The sequence below is a fragment of the Brachionichthys hirsutus genome, chromosome 22, assembly GCF_040956055.1.
Source record: "Brachionichthys hirsutus isolate HB-005 chromosome 22, CSIRO-AGI_Bhir_v1, whole genome shotgun sequence".
NCBI classification, from domain to species: Eukaryota; Metazoa; Chordata; class Actinopteri; order Lophiiformes; family Brachionichthyidae; genus Brachionichthys; species Brachionichthys hirsutus.
In genome coordinates, this window is record NC_090918.1 from 6048801 (window position 1) to 6076091 (window position 27291).

A 27291-nucleotide genomic window follows, 5' to 3' on the forward strand; every position below is an offset into this window, starting at 1 on the left:
GCTGTCTGGCCTGCCTCAAAGTCAGCCCCCCCCCCCCCCCACCCCCCCTGCCAACAACAAGGCTGTACTGTGTGTGTGTGCAGGAGATCGAGTGATACCAAACCGCTGTGGTCTGCTACTTTGGTGAGCTGCAGTCGTTCGGGAGAAGAGGAAGACGTTCGGTCAATATTAGACGTCTCCCCGACGTCCTAAACCTCGACTGTTTGCCCGTCCTTGTCCACAGTCTCTTTGTTCCTCCTGCTCTCATTTCCACTTTCTCATAGCCCGTCTCTCGTTTTCATTGTCGGTGGATCTCCATCTCTGTCTCCCTTTTGTGTTGCTCCTTGAGAAAGATGGCCTCTGGGGTGTTTGTTTCTGACATGCCCTGTCGATAGCCGCGTTCCGGGCGTCATTCTGCTCCGACTCTCTCCATGGCGACGCCGGGATGGCGGCCATCGTCAACCTTCATGTTAGCAGTCATTCCATGTGGAGGAACGCAGTTAGTCTCAAAAAGAGCTTCAGAGACGGGAGGAATGCTACGAGGCTTCAGATGAATAAGTCAAAGTCGTTTTTAATACGAAACTCCTCTTTCTTGGCTTGGCCGAAACCGCATCAGATGCAAACTCAGCGCTTTTATGTGAAGTCATTCCTGCTGAACGCCTGCTTTGTGTTATATCCACGTATAGGAATGCATGCCAGGATTCAATTCGGTTTCTAGATCCCAGCAGAGGTGTCGTCCCTCACAGGACTGCGGAAACCCCGCATTGGCCCAGGGTTCGAGCCGAAGGCCGGCCTCCCTCTCGCTGGGATTCAACCCAGCTTGGACATCTGCAGCGATGCTGGTGAAACTGTACCTGCCCTTTTTACCCCCCCCCCCCCCAGCTCACAAATCATCATTTTGCACCACATGCTTCTACTTTTCCTCTTTAGTTCATCCCTGTCATCCTCATGATTCCTATTCCCTAGCCCTTCTTCACTCTCGCTTCTTAATCCTCTCCGTCTGTTGGTACGGTAACATGAGGCCGATGGTCGGACCCCCCCCCCCCCCCCAGAGCGCTCCTTCATACCTGGATGGGTTTACGACAAGCGGAGGAATGCTACCTCCAACCGTTCCCGTCTCTGTGAAGCAACATTTGAATCTCTGACTTCATCTTAGTGACATCATTTATCTGGGACTACATTGCAGGTATAATTACACAGATGGGCACGTAAACACACATATATGCATAAAGGGAACGCAATAAATACCCCCCCCCCATGCCTTCAGCAAAATCCGATCACACACAGATGTTGCGGCCGATACTCGATCCACAGACAACCTCCAGGCTCCAGACAAAAAGCCAGACGGTTGTCGGCGCTCCGGCTTCCAGCCGACCATTAAATCACTGCCGATAACCGTCTCACAGCTGTAATATATTTGACATTATTTCGTTGTAATTTGAGCACAACGTTTTTTTTTCTCTTGCGATGTAAATGAAATATTTTGCGAATGCCTCCCGATGGCCGTATGGATGTTTGAATTGACATTGTGCAAAAGCTGTGCTTTTGTGTTTCCTGCTGTTTGCGCTGTCCGTCTCCACGGCAACGAGCATCTAAAAATCCAGTCAATCACAGTCGCACAGCTTCGGGCGATCCAAATCATCTTTGCATCGCTTTTCGCTTTCTGGTGACTTAAACCGGAATGAAGAGAACATTTCGGATTCCTTTTCTCCAGGCAAACGACTTTGTACATCCCCGCTGTTGTCATAGAGATATTTTTACCCCTTGCAGGAGATGAGAATGGTTCAGATCTATTTTTGCTCCACGAGTCATTCTGAAAGCGCATCAAACAGATTCAAAGCCTTTTGCACGACAAGGTATATATACAGAATACTAAAATACAAAAACACATCTCCTGTACTGGCAGTTAAATATTAGCCAGTAAATTGTTTAAGGAAGCAAAGTCTGCTTATTCTCACGTTGAAGCTCAGTTTTCATTGATTAAAAGACAAAATTCTGTGGGTTTTCTACTCACAGTTCGTACCTCACATAATCCACCGTGCCCCCCCCCCCCTGCTGAGCTAACTACACTTTTAACGACTCCCCGTCTGAACCAGCCGCCGTCTCTCGTCTGGCACATTTGTTTTGCTAATGTCAGATGAATGGAGTCTCTCTGGAGATTACGATAATGCATTCACGGTCACGCAGGGAAGCAGGAGGTGAGCGACGACTGGGACAAAGTCATGTTGTGTGTCCTGCTGGAGGTAAAAGTAATAAAAACAACTGGAGACATTTCATGTTATTGATTGGAGTCCTTGCATTGAGCAAAACACGATCCTTTATTATTACTGCTCCGCCTTCACGCCGTGCTGCCTGCACTGACGGATGAATTACAGTCGCTTTGCTTTGAGACCGTGAAACATGCAACGGTCTTTTGTGCAGTTCATTCATTCGCTCTTTTCTCATTTGGACATGGAGGCACGTTTCTCGTTATCTCTGAGCTGCCGAATAACAAATAATAAAATCGGTCTATTTCTCATTGCTGCAGGTTTGAACGACTTCCTGAAGGCCGAAGGCTGCTACGATTAAATCCTCGCAGGTAAGTCAGACTCTGCAAAGCGATGCGCCTCCTGCCTCGTCTTCCTATCTCATGCTCAGTAACGTCTTCATCAGCGTTACCACCTCTGCAGTGATTATTGCATGACATCCGCCCGTCCCTAGTAATCCCAATGAGCAGATGGACGGAGGAGAGAAAGCCAGCTTGTTGCCCCCCCCCCCCCCCCCCCCCATCTCTCACCTCCTGCCCCCTTCCCATCCCATCACGCTCCTTTCTCTCTGCTCTTCCTCATCACGCTGCTTCTCCTCTTACGAATGTACGAAAATCAGGCTTAGCAAAATCGAACGGAGGAACCCCGCCCCTGATAAGTGGATTAATCTTGCCCTGAAGGATACGACACACACACACACACAAATCAATAGATAAACACAGTTCAGTTCAGCATCACCCACAAACGCCTCGTGCATCCATCAGCTCATCGATACCTTCGCCTAGCGACACCAATGAGGCCCGGCTGGATTAATTTTCCACCGTCGCATCGTCACGTTGCGTTACCACGAGATTAGCGATTGATTGTGGACCAACATTCTTTCTGTTCAAACACACTTTACGAGAGGAGGAAGGATGTTTGGTGACCTCTTTGATAATCCCACCGGCCCAACTGCCATCATGATGGTGCAACGGCAAAACTCTACAGGAAGACCACCTGACCAATGTGGGCGCTTTTCTCCTGTCCTTCGAGTGGTCATTCACAGCAGGCTCCGCCCCCTACCTGTGATTAATATGTTTTGGACACGACCAATCGTTATAAATAGGCATAAGCCCATTTGTTTCTGCACACACCCCATCTCTTTCTGCCTCAGAGCGCCGCTGCCGTTTCAGCGTTATCCCCGTGGTAAACAACATGAAGGACAATGCCCCCCCCCCCCCCCCCTTGGTGGAGGGACGCCGGGGGGGCTGGCCTGGTGCTTGTTGAGCATCAGCACTTTATAAAGCCTCAGAGAAAAGCATCGGGGGTTCCTGCGGATGGTGCGTGTCTGTGATCCGGTCTGGGGGGGCTACTGGAGACAAAGCGGTTTGCTTTTCAGTCCTTTCACCGCACAGAAGTGTTGTCAATGCAGCGAAAGCTACTCTTACAATAACTTCCAACGCTGTGGGCGGCTTACCATGAGGTCGGCTGTAATTTGGGATTGGAGCGCCGCTGGTTGTAATCCCGGTGAGGAAACGTGTTGCAGAATTTTCCGTTTATTTGCAGACTGATCCGTGGTAGCTTTACTGTTAATAATGAATCCCCTCTGGGTGAGGAGGGTGCAACTTTATCCAACTATTGTGAACAGCACAAATGTACTTGAGTAAATAATACTTAACCTGGTGGAAAGAAGCATGTTTCCGTTTGTTCGGGGCAGTCTGCTCACTTGATAGGGGTTTTTTTTTGGGGGGGGGGGATTGGTTACTGTAAGAAGTTCTAAACTTCTCACCTCGGGCGTCGCTGGCTGCACAAAGACCTCTGTCAGCGTAGGAATACTTTTTGTCAGACTTTTAAGGCCGTTCAAAAAGGTTGGATGTGCTTTCTTGAATATCAGTCTGTTTCGCCCTCCGTGTGTTTATAGGAATCTCATGGCTCTGCGATCCGGTTACTGGAGACCAGTATGGTGAATGAAGCACGCCTATGACATGTATATGCAGTATATCCTCGCTCCGGTGCAGCTCGGTTTATCGTCTTCGCCACCCTGATCTGATGTGACTGCAGATGACTGCGTTTTCACCCCCCGTCCTTCCTCCCTTCCGTCATGCCTCCGTGTGACTGGAGGCTGTGGAGTGACCAACTTAGCGCCTTCGCTATGGGGTTCGCAAAAACCGAGAGGCAGGAAGTCTGTTAAGACTTGTGTCAGCAGGCGTTAAGAAGAAAGTCCTTTATCTTCTCTCGGAGTAAAAAACAACAACACACACACTACTGAAGATATACAGCGACTGGAATAAAATACTAGTTTGCTGTCGTGGGTATGAATGCAGAGGAGCAGCTAGAGGCCATCGGGATCCGACACCAAACACACAGAAGGAACTAAACCAGAATCACGCACACATTTTCCTGCTCCCCCTGGTGTAATTTACGAGATTCCCCTTCATGCCAACATCTCCGTGCGTTCACGAGGCCTGCGTGTTTCAACCTCTTCACGATGGACCAACGCAACACGCTAGCTTACGCCTGTGGGTCTGCACTCATGTGCAACTCGATCGGTACGACACGCCAACACGGCTGATTTCACTAACGCGGGTGCGTTTTGTGCGTGCTGTCTGCCAATCCCGAGCGCATCAGCAGCGGGGCGAAGCGATCCTGCTGGCCGAGCGCACTCACATGTCATGTGTTCACAGGCAAACACGTGGGAAATCTGTAGCCCTCAAAACCAGCGAGTGTGAACTCCAACACGTGCTCTTTCTTAGATATACGATGAAATCACAGAATGGAAACGAACGCCGCATCGGACTGGCGTGTGCAGATGCAAAAAGTTGTTTACGTTACAAGAGCTGAAATCCTGTTTGTTTTGACACGTCCCTCCTCCTGTTGGTCGCCGTCCAACGCGTGGCTAACACTCCCTAGTTTGGAGTTTACACCGTGACAACAAAGCAAAGTTTCCGTTGTGGCTCAGACTGAACGTCTGCCTACAAATGTATTTCATTTTTATGGTCTATTCTTATATACACAGTTCCTGCTGTGAGGAGTCTCTGAGATCAACTTTGGTGTTCATCCAAGTGTCTTTCTTCTTCTTCTTCGTCATCGTCTTCTTCTTCCGTGCCTCTAGTCTCCATAGAGCGGATCCAAACTCTTGTCGCGTGTTGACCACCCCGATTGTGTGGCGCCCAACCATGGATGGGAAGAAAAAGCGGTTGGCGGGATTCAGCGGCGTCCTGTTGATGATCCTGAGTCACGCCGCCTCTGCGTTGGAAGTGCCTCTCGATCGTAAGTACTTCCCCAAATCGATTTGACATTTAATGAACGCAAAAATACGAAAGGAGGAACTAGTAGCTACTCTGTTCGTGCTGCAGATTCAGCGACGGCTTCCTCACGTTTTAGCTTTGCATGTTTTCAGCACGGAAAGCGAGTTTGCAGAATGTCTTCAATGACCCTTCTTGCATTGTTGGCACCTGCCTAAATAAATAAAAAAATTCACATTATTATTTCATTTGATTTCAACCTGCGGTTTACCACTTGCAAAAACTAACATCTTTCCTCAACATTCTATCGCTGTGGTACGGCGTGTCACGGTGGACAAAAAGCTAAAGTACTGGAAGGATGTAAGTTTCCTGAAACGCTGCTACGGCTTGACGTGTGCAGTGCGTGAACGTGTGGCGTGGATCCTAGCGATGCTAGACGTGCATGCAGTCGTGCTACTGGTGTCCTGCTTGTTTTGGAGTGGCTCTCGGTTTGTTGACTGATTAGCCGTTTTCTGATCAGCTGTTACATGTTTTGTTTGCAGATCCCTGTGGCTACACTTGATTGTCAGGTTTTGCTGCATGTTGCTTGCGTGCCCTTAAAGGTTTTGCAAGCCCTTGTGTGTGTCTGAGTTGTGTTCTTCCCATCTCCTCCCCAGTGCCGCAACCCCCCACGATAACGCTGCAGTCTCCCAAGGATTACATCTTTGATCCACGGGAAAATATTGTCATCCACTGCGAGGCCAAGGGGAAGCCTCATCCCGGGTGAGACAGCCCCTCCTCCCATCCCATTGATGCTTGTTTGTAGGCAGACAAAGGGTATGCGACGTTCTCCCCCCGGCATGATCGGCGCAAACGACAAAGAGAAGATGCATCTGATTTATTATGCAACAGATAATAGAGCCGACATGGGGCCCGTTGCACGGTGTGATCACGCCGAGCTCCCACGATAGCGTGCGTGTGATATAAATATAAATAGATAGAAATCCTCACGCAACCTGATCAGCAAATCCATTTCCAATCAATTTGATGTGAAATCGTACATTTGCCTCGGAGGGCATCCTAACCCGGAGCGTTGTGGAATTCAGAATCACCATAGCAACAATCCTACTGTCCTAGAGACCACATCTGGCAAAGTTTAAATTTGCCATCAGGATTCTCAATCCAATGCTTCCCTCACAAACGGGTCGCACAGTTTGTATCACATGGATGATCCTCTTTGCTCTCCCTCGATTGGCAGCTTCTCATGGACCAGAAACGGGACCCACTTTGATGTCGAGGGCGACTCCAAGGTTCTGATGAAACCCGGTTCAGGGACTTTGGTCATCGACATCAGCGGGGAAAAGGCCGAGGCGTACGAGGGAACGTACCAGTGCGTAGCGCACAACGAGCACGGCAGCGCCCTGTCCAACAAAGTGGTCATCAGACAGTCCCGTAAGACTTATGGTCCTGTTGTTTCCTTCGGTTTTTGCTCATCAGCATTGACTACCGTGCCTTTGTTTGGCGTTTATGCGACTCACAGGGTCCCCCTTGTGGACAAAAGAGAGAAATGAAGCCATTGTGGTGCAGATGGGGGTCTTCCTGGTGCTGCAGTGCCGACCCCCTGCAGGGTTGCCCCCTCCCGTCATCTTCTGGATGGATAACAGTGAGTAATTAGCGTGCAGGCGATTTTCCAGACAGAAAAGCGGGGAGGACTGAAGGAAAATTTGGGCCAAGTCGTTCTCCCCTTGTCCTTCAGACTTCCAGAGGTTGCCGCTGGATAAACGAGTTTCTCAGGCTCTGAATGGAGACTTGTACTTTTCAAATGTCCTCCCAGAAGACAGCAGGCCCGACTACATCTGCTACGCTCGCTTCCCCCACACCCAAACCATCCAGCAGAAGCAGCCCATCTCAGTCACGGTGCTGAACAGTAAGCCAAGACACACAGTATTCTAAAATGTCAATGATGTTTCCCTTTAAGAAATCTTTAATTCCACATGCCAGGATGTTTTTTTTACCTCGTTTTGAAATCCATTTGTTGTCTCAGATTAAGTATTGTCCCGTTTCCCACCTTTCTTGAGTTTTATATTCTATAAATGCTTAAATGTTTAGGTTGACAAAACTTTGTGAAGTGAATCGTTTCCCGTTTGTTCCCTAGTTTTGCATGATTATGCTGTTCTGTTATATTCCAGTGGAAACTATCAATGAGACTGTCGCCGCTTTATACAATATCACTGATTTCTATAGTGGTGAGTGCTGCTGGTTTATTCCTATTTAACCCCTTCAATGTGAACCCAGCCCCCCACCCACACTTTTTTTGCCCCCCGGCCTAACGATGCCCTGCATACCTCTTCATCCCTAATTATTTGAAGATGATCATCCTCGGCTTGTCCCATTTTTTCTGGAGTGACTCCTAATGCAATTCTTTTACTTGCATCTTTGAACGATGTGTGTTTGGCCGGGGGTTGCCTCCTTAATAGAGCCCCAGTGTTGCCATAGTAACAAACCCACTCCTCTCACGGACCTTCCTCTTCCTCCACAGTTCTGAGATGCTGCTCATATATGTTGAGGCAAAGGAAAAACCTGTTGGGTCACCACTCACTCATTTACGATCTCCTCCGTCCTCTTGGACTCATCACACCGTCATTCAGCAGTGTATGCTTCCACAGCCTAGTTCCCTCCCAACAGTATGACCTCATAGTTTCTAACGCCTCTGGAGGGGGCGTTCCGATCTGTCGACGCTTGGTTCTGACGAATCTGTGTGTCCTCGTGTGTTAAGGCAGCCCAGAGGTTGAGCATCGTCCGGGTTTCATGACGCCACTGGGCGCCACGAGTACCAAGATGGTTCTGAGAGGGGAGACTCTGGCGCTGGAATGCATCGCCGAGGCCTTGTAAGTAGGCCTCAGCTGTAACTTTGCATAATAAGCTGCTACGGTTCTACAAGTCGTGTCTCTTGGGAAGTAGAAGTAGCATCTTGGTGTTGCATCTATGACAGGCCCACTCCAGACATCTCCTGGCAGAAAGTTGGAGGAGAGCTCCCGACCAGCAGGATGTCATTTCACAACTTCCAGAAGACACTCCAGATTCACGACGTGACCGAAGCCGACGCCGGGGATTACCGCTGCAAAGCCACAAACCGCCTGGGCGTCGCACAACATGTCATCAGGGTCACAGTCAAAGGTATGGCGTCCACGCCAGACGTTTCCATTCTGGACCTCTCTTTCGGCTTCAGGTCTGTTCTGCAGTTTTGAAATCCATCATTCTCTCAGAAATCTCACCGCGTTTCGTCTTTGTGTTTGTCATCCCGCCAGCGGCTCCTTTCTGGGTCGGCGCTCCCAGGAACCTGATCCTCGCCCCGAACGAGACCGGCATCCTGACTTGCCGGGTCGGCGGAGATCCCAAGCCTAAAATCAGCTGGTTTGTCAACGGAGTCCCGATAGACAGTGAGTAAAAACTGTGCAGCCCATCAAACGCTTTTTCTTCTTCTTCCTTTTGTGCAATTCAGCTGAAAATTTACCTGGAGTTGTTAAATGCCTAAAACTACGACGACGCAGGTGAAGAACTCTTTGTCTCATTTCGTAACAGATTCACCCAAAGACCGAAGTCGGAAGGTGGATGACGACACCGTCATTCTCAGTCACGTCCAATCGGGCTCCAGCGCTGTCTATCAGTGCAACGCATCCAATGAGTTTGGTTACCTGTTGGCAAATGCTTTTGTCAGCGTTCTTGGTGAGTCAAGCTAAATCTGAATTCATGCCATGAATTTTTAGATGCGATTGAGTTGTTGTGCTTCTATCCATAGCTGAGCCCCCGAGGGTGCTGACTCCACCCAACCGGGTGTACCAGGTCATTACCAACAACCCTGCGATACTTCACTGCGCCTCCTTCGGCTCGCCAATACCGATCATCACATGGTGAGATTCAGATTTTGCCCGTTTTATGCAATTTCTTTTTTCTTATATTTTTGACGAAAGGTAGACAAAAATAAAACAAAGCTAAACCCCGACTGGTTGTCGTTTCCATGCAGGTTCAAGGACAGTCAGATCAGCATTAAAAACGGTGATCATTATGTGATCCATGAGAACGGCACGTTGGAGATTCATGTCGCCCAGCCCCTAAATAGTGGAAAGTACACCTGCATCGCCACCAACAACCTGGGGATCAGGGAGAATCACGTCTACCTGGAGGTTAAAGGTCAGAAATGGCTCATTCACATTCCACACTGGACGTTTTAGACTTCTTTAGCAATAGAACAAATTCGTCCATCTCCAGAGCCCACCCGTATCCTGAAGCCACCGGAGTACACGGTGGTGCAGAGAGGAATGAGCACAGCGTTCGACTGCAAAGTCAAACATGACCCGTCCCTCGTTCCGGCCATGAACTGGCTCAAAGACGACGGAGAGTTGCCCGATGACGAGCGGTATGGACGAGCATGTCGCTGCGACCGCGATGCAGCTTTGGAGGATGAGAAAGACGCACCATCTCTGTGTGCTCTTGTTATCAGGTTTGTGGTGGGCGAGGAGCGTCTGACCATTAAGGACGTGGCGGATGGAGATGAAGGCACCTACACCTGCGTCATGAACACCACCTTGGACCAGGACTCAGCGAGCGCCGTGCTGACGGTTGTAGGTACGTCCCCCAGTGGAACATTCATGCTCTTATCTCTTAAAGTGCCCAAGGTAAAGGACTGTCCTTCTGTCCTTCTGTAATACTTTTCAGATCTTTCTATCATGTGTCACTAACCAACCTGTGATTGTACTTTACTCTTGCTTCTCGCGGTCTCAGAGGCTACACCTGCTCCAGCTATTGTCTACGGTAAACGATGGATTTTGCAGCTTTATTAGGTTCTTTTTTTTTTTGTCTAGCCTTGCTGCTTACCTTTCACCTTCTATGTCAGAGGTTCTCATTGCTTTCTTCATTTCACATTGTGCCACGTATTTTATTATTCGCGTCCTTCGCTTGTTTTCTCTTACCTGGCTCATTAGACCTCCTCTCAGGTCTTTGTGGGCAAAAGCAGACCGGGATTGACGGGAGCGATCTAATCAGCCAGAATTAAAAGACTTTTCTTTTTGTGCCTGGTCTTAAAATTATTAATAGCACCAAATAATATTGTGTTTTTAAGCTCAAGAATAGAAATCAAGTAGAAATCTTAAGCTATGTTCATCAAAATCAATCACCAACACCTACGTTATTTGTTTTAACTGTTAAGCATCCCCGTCAAAGATATATACTAACTGGAATCACAGCATAAAGAGCGTTTTAATTTGTCTTCACAGGGAAACCCGATCCACCGACTGGCCTGGAGCTGACCGACCAGACGGAGAGGAGCGTTCAGCTCTCCTGGACCCCTGGGGACGAGCACAACAGTCCCACACAGAGTATGAGATATCCCCGTCAAACTTTCTTATCTGTGCTGCTGTCGTAAACATGGGGAAATGGTACAGATCTGATGTCAGACTTATTCCGTCACAAAGTGCGTATCTTCTTTTCAATCATTCCCAGACTTTCTGATCCAGTATGAGGATCTCCTGCACTGGCCAGGAGTTTGGGTCAACCTGACGGAAGTTGGTGGTTCCACCACCGAAGCGCAGCTGAACCTCTCTCCATACATCTACTACTCCTTCAGAGTCCTTGCTGTGAACCACGTCGGCTCCAGCGAGCCCAGCCAGCCCTCAAGCCAATACAGAACCAACCCTGCAGGTGATTAACCTGCTCGCCCATCCAGGGCCAAAAATGCAACATGTGACCTTTTTTATGATTGAATTGTCGTGTTTTGGATTTTTCTAGCTCCTGATGAAAATCCATCAAACGTTGAGGGAGTTGGAAAAACGCCTGACAATTTAGTCATCTCCTGGACAGTAAGCTATATATTTAAAATAATTTAATCTTTCATTTTGAGTGTATTTCAAGTAAATGTCATCACATATCTCTCTATAGCGACTCACAGGCTTTCAGTCCAATGGACCCGGTCTGGTGTACAAAGTCCAGTGGAGACAGAAGGACGTGGACGAAGATTGGTTGTCAGAGAGCGTAGCCAATGTTTCCCATATTGTCGTGTCTGGGACTCCAACCTACGTGCCCTACGAGATCAAGGTTCAAGCTTTGAATGATTATGGAAACGGCCCAGAGCCTAAAGTAGTGATTGGATACTCTGGGGAAGACTGTAAGTGGACGGATCCTTCGATAGCTTTCAGGGTTCAAAGACCTAAAAAAAACGTTTGGGCAGCTCCGCAACAATCGCTCTTCCTCTCCCGTTGCTCCGCAGTGCCTTTGTCCGGTCCTGACAATGTGCAGGTCATGGTTCACAACAGCACACTCGCAGAGGTACATTGGGAACCAGTATCTCCATCCTCAGTCAGAGGGAGGCTCCAGGGATACACGGTATTGCTGCTTTATAACTAATGCAGGTTTTTCCAGCACAAAACTCTCTACATGTGTGTTTGGGATTATCAGCATGTTGGGGAATAGGTTAGACCTCTGCTACACATGAGGTTGATGAGAATGTTCTCCCACCAGGTGTACTACCAACATGAGCGTGGGTTGCACGAGGCGGAAGGGGAAGCGACGAAGGAGGAGCACACCTTGACCTTCAGTGGGAATCGCAGCGACGGGCGTCTGCCTGGCCTCCGACCTTACAGTCTCTACAGTCTCTCCATCAGAGCCCTTAATAGCAAAGGAGAAGGACCCTCCAGCCAAACCAAGATGTTTGAGACCCTCGAAGGAGGTGGGGAGCTTCATAAGGGTCACACAACACTGTCATACCGGAACCTCTGCTACTATACTGCAAAATAAGTACACATTTTAAGTCCAATGAATATGTCCAGTGTAGTTTTCTAATCCTGACCTTGGTTATGGTTTGTTGTCAGTCCCAGGCCCTCCATCTTTTCTGAATGTCATAAACCCTAATTTGGACTCTCTCACTCTGGAATGGGGTCCACCAAAGCAAAACAACGGCCGCCTTGCTGGATACACTCTGAAATACCAACCAGGTATTCCTATCATACGCCTGTCGCACTGACCGTCGTATTCCAAACAGTGTCGTTCTGCATTCCTGCAAGAGACTGTTGTACATGTCTCGCCTCAATCCCATCAATCACCATTCCTCTCTGGACATCTGCAGTCAACAGCACCGGTGAACTGGGACCGCTTCAAATCAAGAACTTCCTGGCCAACGAGACCACCTTCACCTTGGACGACCTGAACTCCAGCATGCTCTACAAGTTTTACTTGAGCGCAAAGACAATCAAGGGTTCGGGCCCCGCCATCGTTGAGGAGGCCGTCACAGTCGTGGACACAAGTGAGTCTTTTAGCTCCGTCGGAGGCGTGGTAAATCCACAATAGTAGGAATGGGACAAAATCCTATGAAAAGCGTGCAAGGGGCAGAATCACATTACCTCGACAGATATTTGTGATTCCTGAGAGCCTAAAGATACGACCGTGAGGTTCTGCCGTATTCCATGCCTTATACCGCCTCTATGTCTTTCTGCTTTCTCTTCCCTGTGAAGTTCGCACTCAGCCCACCGTAGAGGCGGGCAAAGGTAACCACAGATTGCCCATGGAAGTGTCTCCATGCCATGTCCAATTAGAAACTAGACACGCCTTTTAGTTGCATGTTACGCAGTTTGCATGTTTAACTGTGACAAGACTTCCATGGCATCCGCAAGCAACCGTGCTTGCGTCTTTTTCCCCGAGAGGATAGGTTGCACTTAATGCAACATAGCTTCAAAGAGTGTTATTGTCTGGTGTTTGCTCTTCTTGTGTTTACCTTCTTTAAATTCTTTTTTGTTTCCACACCTGGTGTTCGTGGTTCCGTGTCAGTTAGCATGATCACTGTTTGCTGATGTTAGAAACCGAGATATTGCTTAAATAACTTGATCTCAATAGTTTACATGTTGCACTGCTGCGATTCAGAGTTGACGTATCTTCGATTCGATTGTCGACCCAGGTGTTAGACTTCACTCTGAATCTCAGGCTTGAGCGGTAAAACAAGAACGCAGCACGATGTTGACTTTCTCTCTGCTGTTTTTACTGTATGTTGGCGTCTGTTGTCTTAAATGTGTGTTGTCTCACTCTTTTCCACGTTCTTTCAGGGCCCACAGAGCCCCCTCACCCAACCTCCCCCATCACTCAGTCTCCGTCTCCCCTGTTTCACAATGGTACAAGTGCACTCCACCTCCCCTTTACCTTCCCTGACAACTGCACATATTCTCTGGTTCATCTCAGCTAAAGAAAGTCTTTAAAACGTCCATGTTTTAACTGTAATGTAAAAACAGTTTATGTTCTTCTGAAAGTCCTTCGTAAACTGTAAAGTTCTGGATTAAATCCCTTGATATTTGTCTTCTCCAGTGCCACCTTTAGGCACCGCTTTCGGCACAGTTAACACGTCTATATCGGAGGAAGGCGCAGTCATCAGTTGGGATTACTTTGGACGCCATAAGAATGTTTACGTGGAATATATGGTTGAAAACAGTAAGGCTTCACTTCCTCTCAATCCATGAGCCCATGCATTGATTGGCTTTTTAGAATGGACTCGATCTGATCCGTGAAGCACCGTTATGAACACGGTAAACTGAATTATTTCCTTTCCATCCGCTGCACCGATTCTAGGTAAAGACGACTGGAAAAAGGAGTTGGCAAACAGTTCACACTGGCATATGATTAAAGGTTTAAAGCCGGGGACGTCCTATAGGGTGCGCGTGGTCGCTAGAGACCCGGCCGACCCGATGGTCCACAGCACTGATGAAGTGTTGGTCGCTGTGCCAGGTGAGGCAGCATGCCTCAGGGGTTAGATAGTGTGTGTGCTCGTGGTCGTTGGCTCCCATACCCTCCCTGTTACAGCTGGAATCCGATGCATGTCACAAAGAGGTCCATTATTCTGCTGTTGTAGATTCTGATTTTCTTTTTGTCATGATCTATAGTGCCCAAATCATCTTTGCATATTAACCCATTCTTTGATTTCTGTTTTCACAGCCTCCATTCATCTCATTGTTGCTTTGCATGAGTAAAATATAGTCGGAAGTTATTCAACCCGCATTTAAAGTTACATTTATTGGCAAAATACACAATTTATCAGCTGTAATAACCAACTCAATGCCCAATAAGTGCAAAGATTCAACAACAGAACTGTCTAATAACTGTTTTGGGATGCAATGAGAGTTGAATAATTTGCCTACAACAATAGATTCCATTCAGCAGCTTGGCTTTTCCAGTTTTCCATCTTACGGTTTTCCCTTTGTCCACCCCCCCCACCCCCCATTCCGTGTGTCCAGCTGTGCCCAGCCGGCAGGTCGACATCGCCACACAGGGGTGGTTCATCGGGCTGATGTGCGCGATCGCTCTCCTGATCTTGGTCCTTCTCATAGTGTGCTTCATCAAGAGGAACAAGGGCGGCAAATATCCAGGTGATGACCCCTTAGTCACTTTCATGTTGAGCTTGTAGACTTAAATGAATGAGATTTTTTTTTTTTAAACCCCCGGATGTTATGTACAGTCAAAGAGAAAGAAGACGCTCACCAAGATCCTGAGATTCAACCCATGAAGGAGGACGACGGGACGTTTGGAGAGTACAGGTGAGCGCATCGCAGCGGCAGTACCATCACTGCTTTTTCGTTTCATACATTCATTGTACCTGACCCGACTGTTTTTATATAGAACATTTTACCAGGCTGCAGAGACACCCTCCCCACCAGACTCCATTACCAAACACTCCATAGAGGCAAGGCAAAGATCCGAACTACTCTGTGTCAATGCTTTCAATGACCGACTCACCACACACTGGCCATCTAATCAGCGCAAAACACGTCCATTTTAACCAGCAATCTAATCTATAGCTCAATCATTTGTATTCTAACCGCTCTAAATATCATTTTCAAACACATTTTGTCATGTCTTTTGTCACATTTCTCTAGAACTAGTGAGGATTTCACGGCTCGCCGCAGTTCTAGAAGTCGAAATAGAAACGTTGCGATGGATGAATTAACCATTTGTTGTTTATAAAAAGAAAGAAATTGCTTTAAATGTTTCCATCTGCATGCCTTGTTTGTGTCTAAATAGAGGTGTAGAAGATACTGAATGTGGCTCTTGAGTTCCTTTCATGCCCTTCCATTCTTACCTTTTGTATTTGTTTTTTGCCGTTACTGGTTTAGGTCGATGGAGAGGTAAGACGAGATGCAGTGAAAAACAGCATGCATGTTTCTGGCTGGAGAAAGCACATCATCTGATTTGGCTTCACTGTGTCATCATACTCAATGACGATGTAATCAAAGGCATAACCGGAGTTACGACATGAACAAAAGCTTTTTAATTATACTTGACATGCTAATGCTAATAGCTTGAAAACTGAGTTTAAATTGGACTGACTGCATAGCCTGCCTAATATGAACCAGTCAAGGGAACGTAGTGACAGGGGAAAGGTGCATTTTTGATTATTGCATGTAGACTGAAAGCATTTTGGTTTATTTCACATCAGAAATGTATTTATGTGCAAGAGCCTGACCAGCATACCCTTGCAGAATCCCCTTCAGCAGTGGTCAATAACCCTAAACCTGAACAGCAACCAAGCTTGGAAGAGCACAAACACAACAGAAAATTCAGTCAGGATCACTGGACAGCATGGCTCTGTTCTCGGACCACAGAGAAACAGCACTTCCTGCCTGGTGATGTGCCGATATGGAATGATGATTTCCATAGAATACAGACGACAGTAGCGATTAGGAACAAGAGGACTGGAATTAATCCAAAAAGGCCTAAAAAAGGAGGAGATGGGTTGGGCTATTCGTCGATGTGGTCCGGCTTTCAGGCCAGCACAGCTATCTAATGTATCTGGTACCATCAGTAAATCTCGCCTTCTGTGGCCTACCTGAGCTAATGCTACGCTACAAGATCTAGATGTAGCTGAGCTGCTCCACTGTGTAAGAACCATGAGCTTATTGAGCACTGCAGACCCTTTAAATTGTGATAAGTCATCAATATTATTGTCATTTTCCTGCACGCCAAGCGATCATGTATTTGCACATTTTTGTAAATCTGTTATTTGTGCAGTGGAAAAGCTGGATAACGCATATACAATGCTAATGCTAATGTAATCATAGCATATCCTGTTTGACACCAAGGTTTTTGACCACTGCAGAAAAACCAAAAAACTAATATTGGTACCATTTTTGAAATAACCTTAATGCAACTTTTCCCATCCTTTGCAGTGACACGGAAGATCACAAGCCGCTGAAGGGCAGCCGGACGCCGTCCAATGGGACGGTGCGGCGTGACGAGAGCGACGACAGCCTGGTGGACTACGGGGAGGGCGGGGATGGACAGTTCAATGAGGACGGCTCCTTCATTGGCCAGTACAGCGGCAAGAAAGAGAAAGACACGCACGAAGGCAACGAGAGTTCGGAGGCCCCGTCGCCCGTCAACGCCATGAACTCTTTTGTCTAGCGAAACGTTTGCTCGGGTTGCTAACAGCGACGCCTCGTCATCCTGGCAAATGTTACCATTGGGACTGCCTCTGTGGTGACAGTTGCCAAGGCGACTGCTGTTGTGGACACCTAAATTAACAGCGGCTACATCACCAAGACTGCTCATCTCTACACCTGCGAGCCCAACCCCCCCCCCCCCCCGTCACACTGTGACCTCGTCCGACCAACACACGCCCAACAAGGCGAAGGCCGACACCACGCACGCTATGAGCATGGAAGGAGGTGTGGAACAAGAGATGTGAGGACTCTGAGAAGAAGAGAGGAAGCAATATAGAAGAGCAGAAGGAATGTACCAGACAGACTGAGCAGAAGTGTGGCCGAAAGTGTGTGTCTGTGTGTCTGTGTGTGTGTGTGTGTGTCTGTGCTGTTCGATCTCCTTTGCAAACGAAAACGTGATGTATACAAATATATATTTTATCAAATCAGTAAATGATCCATAGGCAGGTAAATATGCATTGAGTAACACTCCCGTTTGTGCGATTCACGATCCGATGAAGAATTTTACGTCATTGCGTCGGCTGCTGTATGTGGTGCCCGCCTACTAACAACTAGGCCCCGCCTCTTATTGTGTCCTTTTTGTCCGTCAAAGTGTCCAACGGCGAATGGTAGGGAAAAGAACGGCAGCGTGGCGAAACGCGTGACCCAAAGTAGGTGATGAAGTTTGCCAGAAAAGGAACCAGGCTCACCACGAGGCGCCGACTATTATCACGACAGTATTTTACTGGTAGCACCTAGACACGAATGTGGAATGAATTCTGAATGAATGCCGAGACAAGTGTCTGTTAATGTGAATAATAATGGGAAAAAAAATATTAACGCTTGTTTCACTGACAATGGAAAAACACAGCGGTGGCTTTGGTTTATGCATTTAAACTTATACATCTGTATGTCGTCACTTCCTGAGCGCAGCGCTCAGTGAATTTTCTATGTAAATGGATGAAAAGTGAATGTTTGCGTGCACGAATGTACGTGTGTGTGTGTGTGTGTGTGTGCAGCACATGCATGCTACCGTGTTCAAGCGTGCTCGGTGTATTCTATCCCTCTCAATGCCCATGGATAAATGCCCATAATTTTGATGCGTGCGTGTTGGTCATTCTCCCAACGAGGCATAAATAGGTTTTTTTTCAGAGAACATTTCCACATCTTGCGTTTATCATAACTTGCATCAAGTTTTTGCAAAATAGCCGCTTTTCATGTGTAGATGTTATATTTTATTGTGTATATAATGGCTGGAGTTGAGCGTAGAGCATCGAGGTCAGAGGTCAGAGCTTGACCTCGTTTTGGCCTTGATGCATTACGAGGGAAAAGCCGTGTGAGATGAGACTATTTACTTTCTAATTTGCTGTGGAATTTCTTTCATTTCCTTCATTTTTTCCCGCCAGGTGAATTTACCAGCTCAAATGTTTAGCCTATCAGGTATCAAAGGAGATTATTTAACTTGTGACTGAGCTCTTGTGACACCTGTATTGTCTCTGCCTCCGACAGTTCGTGCACCTTTTTCTGCATCATTATTATTTTTTAAATAAAAAGGCACACGCTTAAACCAGACGTTTCTTTTTTTTGTTTGGATGTCAAAATGGTTTACTCTACAATAAAATACTGACAAATATTTTGTATTTTAAATGAACTTTAAAACAACAGCAACAATGAAACAAATGTTTGCTTCAGGATGTTTTTCTCTGGTTATGCATGCAGCGTGTGCGACTGGCTCCCCCTAGTGTTTCAAAACGGTAAACACTTCCTCAGATGACCCCCACAGAGACACCGACAAAAATTAATCCACGGATTAAGGTTTCGCGTTTACGCATGCGCAGTCAGTCTCTTTCGTTTTCATACATTTATTATGGTTTATTTCCAGCCAAAATTCAAATTCACACACAACTGACCTGGTGGGGAGGCATTATGGACTTTAGACTCATCTCATCCTAATTCCTTTATCTATAATTCGATTCCTCGATATCTGCGCGTTTTATGAAAAATAGCGGCTCCATAAATGCTTCCATTCTCGCTATTCATCCCTTGTCATCCCTCCCATCATCCGCCTCTCACGGACCAATCGCAGCCTCGACCTGCCTTCCCATCCCGACGCGTCAGTCTGCGCCTTTCCTCCAATAGAAAAGTTCTGCTGAACCGGACGCTCCGGCTGCGGGATGATGCGGTCCGGGTCCAGGTGTACCATGCGGACTGTGCGTTGATATCCCCCCCCGCCCCCCTCCTATTTCTGCCGCACAGGTAAGACCGACGCCACAAGAACGCGCGCTTGACGAATCCTCCGACTTTAACAGCGACAAAGGGGATGAACACAAAATGCGTTCTGTAGGACAGAAATGGACCGACACAGGAGTACCGCAATGCAGCGCAGTGAATCTACCGGTGCCGCTCGGTCACCATCGGGGCGCAGTTGACGCAAGGGTGCTGCGCAGTTGCTTTTAGAGGCGGCACGGTTTTTTGGGAAGGATTTAAATAAAGTGAAAGCAGTTTAGAGGCTTTAATTCCCGGGTAAGATAAGGCTGCTTTTGCCCGTGCGTAAAGAGGAGACGAGGTGAAAGTGTCAGCTGTAGCGTTTCCTTCAAGTGCGCAGGATGCTGATGGGCGCACCAGCATCTTTGGAAAAAGACTGACCGTCCTTCATAGACACAAGGGCAGCGCCCTCGCACGTCAGACAAGATTGCTCACAGCATTGTTTACGCATCTGTAGCTTTAAATGTTGTTGTTGTCGTTTTAAACACAGTCTAGTAAGAAACTAAAGGCCAAATAATGTCAGGTAACATTGATGATGATTCTCAGGACATCACTTATTCTTCGCCTGGACTCTAACAGAAAATACAACCCAAATTCCTGCAATTTATTTATATATATATATATTCAGGCTCCTGAAACTCCATTCTTCTTCCTCTTGTTTGGTTCAGACGTGGATTTTTCTGCAGCAAACGCGTCTTTTCGGGACAGTGAGCTTAAAACGTGTGGTGACCCCAATCCCTTCCGGCTTCAAAGAGGATCTGCCGGGATTATTGAAGAGGAAACGAAACGCTGATGAAACGATTAGAATCAGCGGCGGCGGAGCAGATCCTGTACCGTCATCTGTGAAAGTTTCCTGAAATATTGCTTTGTTTTGTTTTGTTTTGTTGCTCCTGGCTCCCTCTCAAATGCAAATGCGTGCCCGGCTGCAGCAGCATCGTTGGTGATAATAGTGCTGAGTCATCAGTAGTGCAGCCTGCTGCGGTCTGCCGAGGAGCGTGGGAGGAGGCTGCCTGATGCTTTTTTTCTTCCCAGACTGCGCCTCCTTATTCTGCCTCCTCACTTTCAGAATGACTCAGCAGAAGGCTGAGATCGTGCAGCTGCTGCTCACATAAATGTCCAGAATAGTGCCAAGTCACTCCTGCCCTGAAATATCTACCGCCCACGACCCCCCCGGGAGGATTTCATCTATTTCGACACTCCGTCTGGAGTTAAGGGTTGCAGAAGTAATGAAGTGAAACAAAATGACTGCCCTTTCGTCTCTTTGCAGCCACACCAGTTCATGTCCTGTCCACCGTCTTCTCACGCACCGCCAGTCCATTTTCTCAGTAAGTCATTTTGCTCGCCGTCATGGCTTCCGCAGCTTTAACGCTCCTGGTCTTCTCCTCCTCGGCCTCCCTCGCAGGTAAGCAATGGCAGAAAGCCCATTATCATCAGCAGCGATAATCCGGATACCTTTTAGCTGAGACAACCATATTTTCTTTGCTCTGCAGCCGGCATCTTGTTTGGAGAGCCCAGGATTTACGGAGGTGAGCCAGAACATTTGGTCTTGAAACTGATTTCTTGTTTTTCTTCTGTTTCCATAGTTACAAATTTGACCCCATTTCCAGTCTCAGATTATGTTTTCTGGTGCATAACTCAAAAACTGTTTAACCAAAACTTTATGTACACATCTCCCATGCACTGGAGAGTCGTATAGTTTTTCTGAAAGGTCCCTGACAAGTGGGATTGCAGCTTTAGCAATGCATCTAGCAACATAGGCTGTGAATGAGGTGCATCTACGGTGGAGGGGGTTGTGAGCATTTCATGCTTGTCATTGTGCCACGTTCGTCAGAGGACGCCACCGGATACGGTCCGATCTTTGAGGAGGAGCCGGTGGACGTGGTCTACACCGAGGACTCGCCTGATGGTAGAATCTCTATGAGCTGCAGGGCGAGAGCGAACCCGCCAGCTGCATACAGGTCAAACATGCTGAACAAGCTGAGTTCAGAGCGATATCACACCATGCAGGATGCACAAAACATTAAAGTTGCACTGCATTGCCACCAGGTGGCGCCGTGGCAACTGGGAAATCAAACTGAAGGAGCAGCCGGATGAACACTACAGCCTGGTTGGGGGGAATTTAGTGATCAGCAACCCCAAACAGAAGAAGCACGCGGGGACGTACGTCTGCGTGGCCACGAACATCTACGGGACCGTCATCAGCAAGGAGGCCCGGGTCAAGTTCGGATGTGAGTAGGCAAACCCGGAGAGAGAAACGCGAGACCTGGTGTGTAAGATGTGTCGTCTCCCCTTCTGCCCAACGTGGGATGCAGTTGTGGAGGAGTTCCCCCAGGAGGAAAGGGAGCCGGTGTACGTCAAGGAAGGCCAGGGTGCCGTTCTGCTGTGCGCCTCTCCGAAAGCCTGGCCACGTACGTAACGGACTTCGGTACACCATCTTGTGAAGGTCACAAAGGCAGCTTCCTTCTTTCCCCTTTCAGAGGAGGTGACCTACCGCTGGATCTTTAACGAGTTCCCGGTTTTCCTGCCCACGGACCGCCGTCGCTTTGTCTCCCAGAAGACCGGGAACCTGTACATCTCCAAAGTGGAAGCTCAGGACGCAGGAAACTACTCCTGCTTCGTTTCCAGCCCCGTCATCGGGAAGAGCGTCTTCTCCAAGTTTATCCCGCTCATCCCGTTATCCCCCGAGGAAGGTTAGCAGAGAGCGGGAGAAATTAGAAAGACTTTCACACCATCTTGCCTTCATTTATGTGTGTTTTTTTTCTGTCCGCAGGTGAGAGAAAGTACCCAGCAGACATCAGGGTGAAGTTCCCGGATACCACTGCCATGCTAGCATCTAATATCACACTGGAATGCTTCGCCTTGGGAAAGTACGTTTTCCTTTGTTCCCAATGCGCTCCTGAAATGGACACTTTCACGTGGACACCGGTGAATCTGAAAATAACCGCTAATACGCACCGTTATTACCCTTAAACCGTAATTGTCCGGTCTTTTCAGTCCCATCCCCGATATCGTTTGGAGGAAGGTGGGCGCCACGGACCTCCCGCCGAATCACGAGATCAGCGAATCGGGAGCCGTGCTTCACATCTACAACGTTCAGTACGAAGACGCGGGAGGATACGACTGCGAAGCCATAAACACCAAAGGAAAGGACTGGCACAAAGCCTGGCTCTACGTGGAGTGTAAGTGCACGTTCCCCGACAATAGAGGTTATAGTGTAGACTCTAGGGTATAATATTAATAATATATATATGTATTTATTTGCAGCCGCTCCAGAGTGGGCAGAAACCATCAATAACACTCAGATCGACATCGGCTCAGAGCACACCATGCGCTGCGTAGCATCAGGGAAGCCATTCCCTTTCATCCACTGGTACAAAGACGGGTATATGGTAAAAAAACAATCAGCTTGAAGTTGTATGTGTAATTATATTAGTGCTACGTTTATAACAGGACCTTCTTGTGTGTGTGTGTGTGTTCTCCAGTATGGGAAGGGGGAGTTGAAGTTTTCCAGCCTCACTTTCGACGACTCCGGAATGTACCAGTGTGTTGCCGAGAATTACTGGGGCATCAAATATGCCAACGCTGAGCTGCGAGTCATCGGTAAGTCAGTCAAAGTTCGCCGAAACGTTCCAGTGCGACACAAATCTGGCTGAGGAGAAACCGTCCATCGTTTCCCTTCAGCCTGCGCGCCCACATTTGAGTTCAACCCGGTGAAGAGGCAGCTCCTCGGAGCTAAAGACGGCCGGGTGGTGATCGAGTGCAAACCCCGAGCCGCTCCCCGGCCGCGGTTCACCTGGACCAAGGACAAAGAGCTCCTGTTCAATAGTTCACGGTCAGCCTGGTTTCTACTCAACGGTAACTCCCCAGCTTCCTGGAGCTAAAATGGACTCGTTCTCTTTTTAGGATCGCCATCCTGTTTGACGGGAGTCTAGAGATCCTCAATGCAACGAAGAACGACGAGGGCGTTTACACCTGCTCCGCTGAGAACGACAGAGGAAAAGCCAACAGCTTCGGCTACCTCACCATCACGGGTCAGCCAATACGAGCATCGCGGGCTACAGCGACTAGCGTTATTAAAATGGTTGTAACCTTCTTGGTGATGTGTTTTTATCCCCAGAGGCCACCAGCCTCACAGTAGCACCCGAAGACACCGAGGTAATGGTGGGAGACGAGGCGATTCTCAGGTGCGCTGCTTCATACGACCCCATGCTGGACATCGCATTCGTCTGGGCCATAGACTTCAGAGTCATCGACTTTGACTCCGAGTGGCAGCACTACGAACGCATCACGGTAGGGCGACACTTCGTCCAAGGCTCATGTAGCATCTTCTACGTCATTTCCTGCCATCGCTCTTCTCTTCCTAACTTTACTTTCCCTTTATTTTTACGCGCTCGCCTTTGTTGCTACTCGTTCCAGAGGGACGATGGCAGCGGCGACCTGAAAATAATGAACGTCCAGATTTGGCACGAGGGGCGCTACACCTGCACCGCCAAGACGGTGGTAGACGGCGACGGCGCATACGCTGATCTGAAGGTTGTCGGTTAGTCCCAGCATGCTTTGCTCTCTGATGATAGCTGACTCCAGTTTATTTTCCTCTACGTTCTTGTCTCGCCACGTACGCACTGTGTTTGCACCTCCTTTCCTCCAGGGGTCCCCGGGCCTCCTGGCGTGATCAGGGTGGAGGAAATAGGGGACACTTGGGTCAGGCTCTTGTGGACTAAAGCTGCAGATCACAACAGCCCAATTCTCCACTACACCATCCAGACCAGACACTACTGGGCTCTGAATGAAGATGACTGGAGGAACGGCAGCACTTGTAAGCACCGCTCACGGCCAGGAGGGGGCGACGTATGCTAGCACCAGCTTTCATACAATCGGATGTGATGTTTGCTTCTTCTTCAGCTCCAGTCTTTCTTGACGGGAGTGTGGAGAAAGCAGAAGTTACAGACCTGTACCCCTGGATGGCATATCAGTTCCGGATCATCGCCACCAACGAGCACGGCTCCGGAGAGGCCAGCATCCCGTCTCTCAAGATCAAAACCTGGGACGCTTGTAAGGACAGAACACTCGCACTTGGCCTTCGTAAATCAGGACAGTAAAAATTCTAGTGAGGTTTTCTTTTTCTCCTTTGTCTCAGCTCCAGTCGTTTCCCCCACTGATGTCGACGGCTATGGCGGTAAAGATGGAGAAATCATCATCACGTGGACAGTAAGCAAGACTCCGTTTAACGCCGCGAATACAATCCACGAGGTGTTTCCACGTTTGCTCTCTCTCCACTCCTGAACCCCCCGCAGCCCATGCAGCCGTGGTATTTTTACGGCAAAGGTTTCGGCTACATCGTGGGGTTCAAACCTCACGATGCTTACGACTGGCTTTACAAGACCATTTCAGACCCCGAGACGAGGCGCTACGTCCACAAGGACTCCTACTTCATTCCCACCGATGAAGACTTCCAGGTCAGAGAGTTTCAGGTGAAGGTCCAGTCGTTCAATGCGAAAGGAGAAGGACCGTTTAGCCGCACCCAGGTCATCTACTATCCACGAGACGGTGAGGATTTGGTTGCTTTTTGTCCGATTTCAGTTTTGTTCAGGGAAAAATAAAAGCATTTGACTGACATTGTCTCCATCAATTTGTCCCCAGTGCCTATAGAGTCTCCGACGGACGTCTACGCCAGGCCGGTGTCGTCCACCGAAGCTCTGGTCTGGTGGTTACCAGTGGTCGACACTGGCACGGGGTTGCAGCAGTACATCGAGGGATACCAGGTGAACTTTTGCAGAAGAAATTCCACATGCAAAATTCAGATTTCTGCCCCAACAAACGAAAAGACACCAAAGTCGTCATCTACCGAGGGGTTTGAATGAACCTTTTATGCATCGGTTGCTAGCATGCATATCAAGAAATCAATAAATCCCTCTCAAAACATCTTCCAGGTCAAGTACTGGAGGAAGTACGACGACCCCGAGCCGGGAGCAAACCGCATATTTGTTCCAGCCGCAGTGAATCAGACCAGGTTGGAGAACATGCTGCCAGATTCTCACTACCTCATCGAGGTCCGCGCCCTCAACGGAGCCGGACTCGGACCTCCCGGTGAATACTGCGAGATGTTCACGAAAAGAGCACGTAAGTACAATCGACGGACGGCGTTTTCTTCTTTTTGTAAAATAAATAAATAAAATACACACAGATTTTGGTATTTATAGATAATTCTGTTTCCAGCACCACCAGAGCCTCCCAGGATGTGGCGCCTTGTTTCCTGGACAGGCCAGTGGTTGTATGTGTGGTGGGATCACATCCCCTATGACTGGTTTGGTAATATTTCCTTCCCATTGTATTACAAGGTGAGGGCGAAGAAATATTGTCAGCGGTACATTGAGCCTTTTTATAACAGGTGGAGTTAAAAACCTCCCGTTGCTTTTTTGTTTTGTTTTGCAGGTCATGTTCATAAAGACGGGCTACATCTATGGGAAAGTCTACATCACCGGCTGGCATTTCATGGACTTCCCCATGCCTCAGTTTGGAGACTATGAGCTGATGGTGCGAGGCCGTTACGAAGGAGGAGACGGTCCAGTCAGGATGATCAGCATCAAGGGTAAGACTGAACTAACGTCACGCTTAATGAAAGACCTTCTGTTTGCTCATTCGCCCCGTGTTTCTGTTCCCTCAGGCGAAGCATCGGTAATCACACCGACGCTCAGTCTGATCGCTCTGCTGCTGCTGGCGCTGGGAAATATCAGCCTACCACCACTGACATGTACATAATGGACTCTGGGAAGTAAATATGGCGGCTTCTTAAAGGATCCAGTGTTGGATAAGATTCTACATCTTGCATTTGGCCTGTATTTGTTCCAACAAAGGATGCTGCTTTTCCCAAAAAGCAGACTTTGGGTGTCACTATTTTTATTCGCGTACTTGATCTTCTAAAGGCAAAACACAGCAATGCTAAATCCTCATAATATATTAAGGCACTTCATTCTTTCATTTCGTATTATACATAATGTTCGGGTAGGAATAAATCAACGGTTTGCCTTAGTGATGGTTTTCCATTCGGCAATTTCATATTTATTTTCTGTCACACGGTAGAATTTCACCCATAAGTGGGTTCGTGTGGATTATAATAAGCACTACACGTTTTCTAATTGGACGATAATCAGAGTGTTTGGTTAGGAATGAGCAGAGGGGAGCGGGAGATTGGATTTTATCAGCGTATAACTGGCACTTAGAGCATATTGCAGATCTTAAACAAGCTTACCGATCATCCATTAAAGAGTACAACAACGCATAGCGAGTTGCATTGGTTCAGTTTCAGACCATTCTTTTTCATACAGCGTTAGGCGTCCAGATGCTAATAATAAAAATATAAAAACACAATAAGAGTGAAAGACGGGCTATGTAACAACATTTTAGATGTTTTTCTGTGCTTTGGCGCTGGGCTTTGTGCTTTTATTTAAGAACGATGCATGATTTCAACCAGCAGATGGCAGTATATTCTCATCTCACAGAATCCATACTCAACACAGCTTTCAAGTGTTTGTTTTATGACTGTTATCTAGAGTTTTCTTACACAAAACATTTCCAAAACTGGAGCTGAAGCTCGGTCCTTTCTTCTAATTTCCTTGCACTTGTTTGTTTCTTCTTCAAAAATGAAGGTTCCTCCTTATCTGTACAGCGTGACCGGCATACTCATGATTTCATTGCGTTTTATCCATGTCGCCGTGCAGCAGGGTCTGTGTGGGAGGCCTTTATATCACCTACTTCCACCTCCATTATCAGCATTTCTCCTATTTTACCTCCTTCCCCTCAAACAAATTACCCAGACACAGAGAATCCCATGCGAGGCTGAAATCAATGCCGCCATCATTTTGAAACAATCTCAGCAGACGCACAAAGGTGAGCCTCCGACAGCAGGGGAGTGAAGAGTGGGTTGTTGTGATACTGATTTTATTTACATGGTTGCACAATGAACAACACAATAGTGTGTGCAAAGAATGAAGGTTGTATAGCTCCAGTGCAAATGTTACTATTTACAAGGAAGAGGGAGCGTCTGACTCGCCACACCTCACCTGTAGAATAGATGCATTTTGATTTATACACCTTAGGTCCGGGTGGTGTTGTGCAGATATAACCGCAAAATAAGAGGTCACCCGGTCGCAA

The 27291-nt window shown here is 47.9% G+C and overlaps 2 protein-coding genes across 2 annotated transcripts; both read left to right on the forward strand.

Annotated features, from left to right (window-relative positions):
• Window positions 1–5298: 5298 nt before the first annotated feature.
• nrcama (neuronal cell adhesion molecule a) lies at window positions 5299–16858 on the forward strand. The gene is made up of 31 exons (XM_068755121.1): window positions 5299–5474; window positions 5792–5809; window positions 6106–6211; window positions 6687–6880; window positions 6969–7091; window positions 7185–7355; window positions 8205–8316; window positions 8421–8605; window positions 8737–8868; window positions 9011–9154; window positions 9228–9339; window positions 9453–9619; window positions 9698–9845; window positions 9930–10054; window positions 10211–10240; window positions 10702–10803; window positions 10928–11125; window positions 11213–11283; window positions 11363–11588; window positions 11691–11806; window positions 11942–12149; window positions 12292–12414; window positions 12546–12722; window positions 12931–12963; window positions 13516–13581; window positions 13772–13894; window positions 14033–14188; window positions 14695–14826; window positions 14916–14994; window positions 15571–15582; window positions 16624–16858. The coding sequence occupies exons 1-31, from the start codon at window positions 5381–5383 to the stop codon at window positions 16856–16858; spliced, it is 3918 nt and encodes a 1305-aa protein (XP_068611222.1). The 5' UTR covers window positions 5299–5380.
• Window positions 16859–20487: 3629 nt separating this feature from the next.
• cntn1b (contactin 1b) lies at window positions 20488–26539 on the forward strand. Its single transcript, XM_068755119.1, has 23 exons — window positions 20488–20542; window positions 20631–20666; window positions 20972–21098; window positions 21187–21368; window positions 21453–21548; window positions 21618–21830; window positions 21911–22007; window positions 22135–22319; window positions 22405–22529; window positions 22623–22740; window positions 22822–22972; window positions 23044–23171; window positions 23258–23430; window positions 23557–23680; window positions 23789–23956; window positions 24043–24192; window positions 24278–24348; window positions 24435–24687; window positions 24781–24902; window positions 25071–25260; window positions 25357–25478; window positions 25573–25729; window positions 25805–26539. Exons 1-23 carry the CDS (start codon window positions 20488–20490, stop codon window positions 25897–25899), a joined length of 3138 nt encoding a protein of 1045 aa, XP_068611220.1. The 3' UTR covers window positions 25900–26539.
• Window positions 26540–27291: the final 752 nt, after the last annotated feature.

Excerpts from the sequence above, each read along its gene's own strand:
- nrcama (XM_068755121.1), top strand. The coding sequence starts at position 5,381 with ATGGATGGGAAGAAAAAGCGGTTGGCGGGATTCAGCGGCGTCCTGTTG. Across the intron at positions 12,150-12,291 it reads GTTTGAGACCCTCGAAGGAG|TCCCAGGCCCTCCATCTTTT; the intron begins GTGGGGAGCTTC and ends GTTTGTTGTCAG. Across the intron at positions 12,415-12,545 it reads CACTCTGAAATACCAACCAG|TCAACAGCACCGGTGAACTG; the intron begins GTATTCCTATCA and ends GGACATCTGCAG.
- cntn1b (XM_068755119.1), top strand. The coding sequence starts at position 20,488 with ATGGCTTCCGCAGCTTTAACGCTCCTGGTCTTCTCCTCCTCGGCCTCC. Across the intron at positions 22,530-22,622 it reads GGTACAAAGACGGGTATATG|TATGGGAAGGGGGAGTTGAA; the intron begins GTAAAAAAACAA and ends TGTGTTCTCCAG. Across the intron at positions 25,261-25,356 it reads GATGTTCACGAAAAGAGCAC|CACCACCAGAGCCTCCCAGG; the intron begins GTAAGTACAATC and ends TTCTGTTTCCAG.